This window comes from Microplitis mediator, chromosome 10 (genome assembly GCF_029852145.1).
Source record: "Microplitis mediator isolate UGA2020A chromosome 10, iyMicMedi2.1, whole genome shotgun sequence".
Lineage (NCBI taxonomy): Eukaryota > Metazoa > Arthropoda > Insecta > Hymenoptera > Braconidae > Microplitis > Microplitis mediator.
Window position 1 is genome coordinate 3,509,257 of NC_079978.1, and position 7,534 is coordinate 3,516,790.

At 35.7% G+C, this 7,534-nt stretch overlaps 1 protein-coding gene across 1 annotated transcript; it reads right to left on the minus strand.

The window, feature by feature from the left end:
* Positions 1–308: 308 nt before the first annotated feature.
* Positions 309–6,368, minus strand: LOC130675904 (zinc finger protein 227-like). Its single transcript, XM_057481805.1, has 3 exons — positions 5,744–6,368; positions 5,139–5,654; positions 309–4,196 (listed from the first exon to the last, which is right to left on the minus strand). The coding sequence occupies exons 1-3, from the start codon at positions 5,885–5,887 to the stop codon at positions 2,424–2,426; spliced, it is 2,433 nt and encodes an 810-aa protein (XP_057337788.1). The 5' UTR covers positions 5,888–6,368; the 3' UTR covers positions 309–2,423.
* Between the last annotated feature and the right edge of the window lie 1,166 nt (positions 6,369–7,534).

Here is a 7,534-nt window from a genome sequence, read left to right on the forward strand (position 1 = left end):
GTCGTTAATCTAACTTTAACTTCAAATAACTTTTGAAGAAACAAAAATATCGAAAAGTTATAAGAGACCTTTTTTGTAGAGCGTCAAATTTTCCATAAGAATATGTCTTGAACATTTGAAAGTATTGGTCCCACCATGAGCTACAAAATTCCAAAGCTTAAAAAATAAATTTTCCTATGTTATTTAAAGGGGAAATAGAAAATTGCGATGCGGCAGCTGTCAATATTAATATTAAGAGCTCAAACTTTCACAGTATTTTTATTTCGACATTTCCAACAATATTTTCGATATAATGAAGAAAAAAAAATTAGTCGATTTTTTTTATACACCCTACTATACATATATTTTTACTAAATATAAATATACAAATACGTGGAATGATTGAGATGAGTGTGAATGTAACAGACACCAGACGAATATAAAATTATAAATAAATAGTAAATAAAAAAAAAATATTTATAAAAAATGTACTTATTAATTTTAAAATTTTTTAAATGCGCATTTTTTAAAAATTTTATTTCAACAATTATTTACTCTATTAATAATTTAAAATTTGTCTGACGTCTTCTACATTCGCACTCGTATGATTGAGTACTAATTCCCTGATAATATTAAAAAATATAGATAATTAAAAATTAATTTTATTAAGAAATTCGTTTTATTGATACAAGAAATTAAAAATTAACTTGATTTACATATTGAATAAATATAATAACTAATAATAGTAATAATAATATATAGTTCGCGTGTACTACAAGATTACACTGAAACAAAATATATTTAATTTAAAATATACCCAATACAAGATCATATCTAGAGATCTAGATAAATATTCATTCTAACCAGCTATTTTTTTTATATAAAAAAATAATTTATCGATCCTCTGCAGACCCGCGCTGTCAAAATACGTAAAAAAATCAATCACTCAATTAATTATAATCTTATAGTACATAACTTACGCGAAGTGTTGTTTATTTAATTATTAAATCTTTATCAGCAACTATCACTCAATACTTATTTACACCTAGAATATATATATATTTTTTTACATATTATCATGAGATTAATTTTTAATATTATTGTTTAATTATAACAGTATTTATTTTTAATTGAAAAAAAATCTGGCAAATTCGAACTCGATTAGTCACGTGATGAACAAACGAGACAATCACACGTGAGCAATTAAATGCAAATGTTTAATTATTTTTTTTTGTTTACTGTTATTATGATTATATGAAGTCTGTATATTTAAGACTTTAAAAAAAAATTACTGTGGCTCTTATTAATTTTTTTTACAATCAATAAAAATGTAAAATTTTTCATATAAATAATTTTCATATTTAATACCCGTAATTTAATTTACAGAACTTAGAAAAAATTTATTTTCTTAATTAATAATTAATATACATTTTTAAAAATCGGATTCAATAAATAATTGTCAATATTTTTTTTTTAAATTTATCTGAAATTTAACTTTGAATTTTTTACTCTTTATTTAAATCCTATAAATATTCAAATTTAATATTGGACGTAATTTTGTAAAATATATTAGATTTACAATTTTTAAATTAATTATTTACCCTAGTCAGAACTTTTAATAAATTTTATTATCGATCTTTCGATAATACTGTAAAAAATTTGTGGAGTGAACGCGGATTAAATCCGGAGTCAATGACTGCGTATTTATTTAATCCCATCCCTGGTGGAAATTTTCCGGAACTTTTTCAGAGTTTTTCAGAGAAAAGTCCGAAAAATTTCCGCCAGGGATTGGAGTAAAATTCACTGCAAAGGGAAGTTTACTTTAATATTAAAACTCGGAATCGGAGTGAATGTGGATTTAAATAAAATCCAGATCACTCCGAAATTACTCCGCTGAAAAAATAAACTTCCTATTTACTCCGTGTACGGAGTGATTTTTTTTTAAACTCCGCAACTCCGAGTGACGGAGTGATGTCGGATCTAATAAAAATCCGTGATCACTCCCGATTTTTTACAGTGTAGTCAACCATTTTAAAATCTAAGTCACCTAAATTTTTTAAAGTCTTAAATAACTTGAAACTTTTCGTTATTTTTCTCATTATCTGCATTGGAAATAAAAATTTCAATGCCTGGAGCCAGCTAATTTAAAAGCACAAACATTTAGTGGGTTAAAATTCCCCAGTAAAAAAAAATTTTAGTCCGCGACCGCTAAATAACTTCCAGCTCTGGCTCGTCGCCACTGACTCCAGACATTTAAACTAAAATCCCAGTTCCAATGCAGGTAATTATGGTAAATATATCGGGCGACATTTAAATCGCGAGCAGACTCGATGTGACGGCATCCAGGTCTGGAATCGCGTTTTACTTCTCGCCGCAGAATATACAGTAAAAATAATAAATGAATAGTAATAATTAAATCAACATGACAAAGGGTATGTAAAAAATCAGTCTGCATGAATTTCAATGCCGTCAGGAGTCTCAATGACTACATTAATGACGATGTCATTTGCCGAGTCATCGTTACCACTGGCAATATCTTTTTCCGCGGTAGAGTCATTGTCGTTTGGTACGCGATGCTTCTTCCTGTGGCACATCATCGTTGACTTTGAAATAAAAGTTTTATTACAAATATCACACTGGTAAGGCCGTTCGCCGGTATGTAACCGCTTGTGAATAGCCATTGGACTAAACTGGGTGAAAGTTTTCCCGCAGACGTCACATTTGTAGGGTCGCTCGCCCGTGTGTGATCTTCTGTGGCACCTGAGAGCCGCGCGTCTGGCGAATACTTTATTACACATTTCACATTTGAAACTTTTTTCTCCCGTGTGCATTGTTGAGTGTATGCGTAAATCAACGCGCGTCAAAAAACCTTTACCGCAAACTTCACAGAGATAAGGTTTCTCTCCCGTGTGGATACGAAGATGCGTGTTCAAGTAACTTTTACTTACGAACATTTTATTGCATACTTTGCATGGATACTGACGATTATCGGTACCCGAGTGTATCCTCTGATGACTTTTGCAGAGACCTTTCGTTATAAAACTACGCCCGCAAATTTCACACATGTAGGGTTTGACACCCAGATGACGGTTCTGATGATCCAACAGCGACTGCTTGGTCTTGAAATTCTGGCCACAGGTCTCGCAGGGATAGGGCTTTAAATCTGAATGGACTCGCTGGTGAACGACCAGATAACTCTTGCACTGGAACCCTTTGCCGCAGGTCGAACAGCTGTAGTCAAACTGCCCTGTGTGGGTCGCGGTGTGCTGGGCCAGACCTATTTTGCTGCGAAACGCTTTTTCGCAGAGCTCACATTGAAATGGTTTTTCCCCTGTGTGCTTACGCATGTGTTCCTGGAGCTTGTAATTTGTCCGATACTGTTTCCCACACTGGGAACAAATCTTAGGAGTCCATTTTTGTCGTACGCCAGATTGCGATTTTTCATTTCCTTCGGCTTCGGTGTCAGCGTTGCCGACCCCGGCATCAATGTCAGCAAGATCTACTACATTATTGCCGGTAGCTGGAACAGATTCACCAGCTGACAACTCATCTTCCCCGTTAGCTATCGAAGACTTTGAATCATTTAAAAAAGGACACTGTTGCTCATGCTGGTTAAACTCCTCAATGCTGATAAAGTAGGCCCCGCATGAGCAGGAACAAAAGTGCTGGTCGTAGTGGTCTAGTAGAGTGGCCGGTTCGTTTGCGGCTTCATTACAAAAGGGACAGATGTACCAGTTGGCACCAGTCGCGTCAAGCGTCGGATTGTTGATGACATTTTCAATTAAACTGTCTTTTGATTCCTTAGTATACTCTACCAACTCAACCGACTTTGATTCCTGACTCGTGGACGGCATCGTGTTGGCATGGACTTCCGCTTCCGGGATTTGCGAGCCCCGCGCACTGTCAACCTTATTCTCATTCTCAACGGCAACGGCAGCAGCAACAGCGTCAGCAAAGCTCTGAACTGAAGTGCTCGCCTGAATATCACGCGTCGCCGTACCATCACCAGTCAAGTGATCTTGCAGTCTTCGATACTCTTGTTTAACATCAACTCCCTCGTACTCAACATTCTCGCAGTAGTGAAGAATCTGCTCTCCATTCTGCTGCTCCGGAACTATTGCTGTCACGTAATTTATTCCCAGATGATTGTCCACCGTCAAATTACCTACCACAGTAATCTCACCGTCTAAGTGTATCGCTATAGGATGATTGGACACCTGCAATAATAGTAGAGAATTAGTATACCCAAGTAGCACATGCTGGAGCAAGATTCTGGTGCCAGTGCTTTGAGCAAAACTTCTAGTCACTAGTGTCTTTTTCTACGTATGGGTCTTGCGCAAGATCATGTAGCAAGAAATCCTCATCAAGACTTGTGCATGACTTGCTGAAGGCCTTGTACACAAGAACATTTAAGATGTCTTAGATACGGCAGTTTAAAAGTTTCTGGCGCATTTCTTACAGCAGATACTTACGCATGGCTTTCTCAAGATCTGCTCAAAGCTCAAGGTCAATGTTGAGCCTTGAGCAGATCTGCCAGTGTTACAATTCTACTCAAGGCAAGTAGCTACAACTCTACTCAGCCTTAACTCTACTCACAGTATTTTTTACTCAGGTTTAACTTTACTCAGCTACAATTCTACTCACGTATTTTAGCCTATCGATAAAATAACAATTCCTTGTGAGTAAAGTTGTCGCTGAGTCTAGTTGAAGCTGAGTAAAAGGTTTCATGACAACTGATCCCCGACAAGTAATCACACGATAATTGATCCCACTGACAAATTCATAACATAATTAATTACTATGACATGAGTAATTAAAATTCACTATTGTAAATATGAAGTTAAAGTATGTAGATTAGTTGTTGATACAATCAATTGACGAGCAATTGTTGATGGGATCAGATGTCGGTGGGATAAATTTCTAGGGATCACTTGTCGTGGTATAATATTTTTGGGATCAATTGACGGCACACCTGAATAAAGATATAACTGAGTAGAATTATTGTGAGCAAAATTGTAACACTGCCTCTGCATCATACGTAAATAGGAAAAGACACTAACGTTTATCGAACTCGACAGCAGACTTGCTCGAGCCTTGGACAAGATTGTTACATGGGCAAAACATCAGACAAAAAAAAATATAACAAATAAAATAATTACTTCATGCATGTGTTCATCAAGACCCTCCATTCCCGTGACCTCAAGGGACTCCTGAGGGGTAATTTCTTCCTGGCTCACAACCTGCTCACCTCCAGCGAGCTCCATGTCGTCCATAACTCTCATCGAGTGCATACTCCTCGTTTCATTGGCACCCTCAGGACGTCTTGCTGTGCAGTCTTGTGTCTGCATATCATCAATACCGTTCTGCATCCTACTTATATCATCAATACCATGCTGCTGGAGATGGTTATGGTTATGATTGTGGTTATGATTGTGGTTATGACTGTGACTATGATTGTGCAGAGCGTCGATGTCTGTTTGTATGACACTTGACATCTCATCGACACCTGCCAGCGTATTATCCACGATATTAATCGACTCGGTCTTTATTTCCTTCAGCATATCCAAGAATAATCCTTCAGTATGCAGACATTTTTCACGAAAATCAAACAGTTCGTTTAATTTATAGGCACATGGCTCGCAAATTATTTTCGGGAGATCATCGCACCTTGACACCTGATGATAAAATGCAACAAATAATTTATTTACTTACTTATTTATAATTAATATCCAATAATCATTAATGTAAAAATAAAAATTCTTACTCGTACTGGCAAACAAGCGGCGATTTTTTCTTCAATATTTTGCAATCTCTCACCAGGTTCAAATATCGGCAGTCCCATCATCATTATTCCTGTCTTGGCAGCACACAGACGACATAAATAATTAAATTCTTCAATAATCGCCATAGCAATTTAAAATTCAAGTATTTTAAATCCACTTTAATTATTTAAAAAAAAAAAAAATTAATTTAGTAAGCGGCTTTGATAAAAAGTATTGAGAGAAAGCTTTTACTTTTACTCGAATTAATTTTTTTTTTTAATATTTTAAGGCAAATTTTGTCAACTGGATGACATTTATTCTTTTTACTGCATTTTTCTAGTGTTAGCTTTGTTCCATGGTAATTAAAATGTTTTAATTGTCAAAGGACAATTAATAATTATTTAACTTGCACCATTAAAAAAAAAGCCCGACAGTCACTGATGTACATTGACGAGTCGGACGAGTCCTACCCTGGTATTTTTTATTTTTTTTTTTATCACTTTTATTGTTTTTATTTTACGTATGTAAACGTGAGCGAGTGTATGAGTATGAGATGAACAGAGATGATGATCGGTGAGAAAATGATGAGCGGGAGGAAGATAATATGAGACACTGGCTCTCACTGCAGTGCTGGTATTGCACACAAGTTACAAACAGAAACAGCTTTACCACCGGATAGATCCGAGTGTTTTTAAAAAATTAAATCCCTAAAAAGTTGAATGGAAAAAAAAAGACTAGTTTTCTTTGATGATAAAGGCGCGTTGGGTGGAAGTGTTTATTTGAAACAAGAGATGGCGGCACCTGTTTGAAAAAATTCACGCGGGAGATTTTAAAATTTCCAAAGGAACGGGAGACAACTGATGAAAGATGTCCCTGGTGGAAATTTTTCGGAGTTTTCTCTGAAAAAGTCTTTAGAATTTTGAAAAATCTTTAGGGCTTTAGAACTAAGTTGTTCGGAGAAAATTCAGAAAAATTTCCACCGGGATCACTTTAAAAAGGCGGGAAAAATTGGCGAAAACTAAACTCGGAGCGAAATTTCGCTACTCTGGCGCAAAGATGAAATCTATACTCAGTGACAACGATATTCAATTACGAGTGTACTCTGTAATGGATTTCTGATCGTGAAATATATGATGATGTCATCTAGTAGGAGAAACCCTAAAAAGTTCCGGGAAAAATTTATTTTTCGAATCCGGACCTATATGAGGATGAGTGAACATGGGTGTCTATGAAGAGTAGCCCGTAATTTTGTTCCTGTTGGGAATAACCCATCACAATATAAACGTTTTTTGTTCATTATGATGTCCTCTAGTAGGGGAGACCCCCAAAAGTCCTGGGAAAAATTTTTTTTTTAGTCCAGATCCATATGTAGATGGGTGGAGATGAGGCTATGCATGTCTTCCTATGTAAAGTGGCCCATAACTTTGCTCATGTTGGGAATAACCCATCACAATATAAACGTTTTTTGTTCATTATGATGACCTCTAGTAGACGAAACCTTAAAAAGTCCTAAGAAAAATTAACTGTTTTAGTTGAGACCCATATCAAGATAAATGAAGATAAATGAGGATAAGGCTGCTCATGATTTCTTATGAAGACCGGCCCATAACTTTGCTCCTGTTGGGAATAACCCATCACAATACCAACGTTTTTTGTTCAGTATGATGTCCTCGAGTTGGAGAAACCCTAAAAAGTCCCGGGAAAAATTCATTTTTCGAATCCAGACCTATATGAGGATGGGTGAACATGAGGGTCTATGAAGACCGGCCCATAACTTTGCTTCTGTTGGGAAT

Bases quoted from the DNA above. Each gene is read 5' to 3' on its own strand.
- LOC130675904 (XM_057481805.1), bottom strand. From the start codon at position 5,887: ATGGCGATTATTGAAGAATTTAATTATTTATGTCGTCTGTGTGCTGCC. The intron at 5,655-5,743 runs GTAAGAATTTTT...TTTTATCATCAG, and splicing joins CCGCTTGTTTGCCAGTACGA to GTGTCAAGGTGCGATGATCT. The intron at 4,197-5,138 runs GTAATTATTTTA...CTATTATTGCAG, and splicing joins TTGATGAACACATGCATGAA to GTGTCCAATCATCCTATAGC.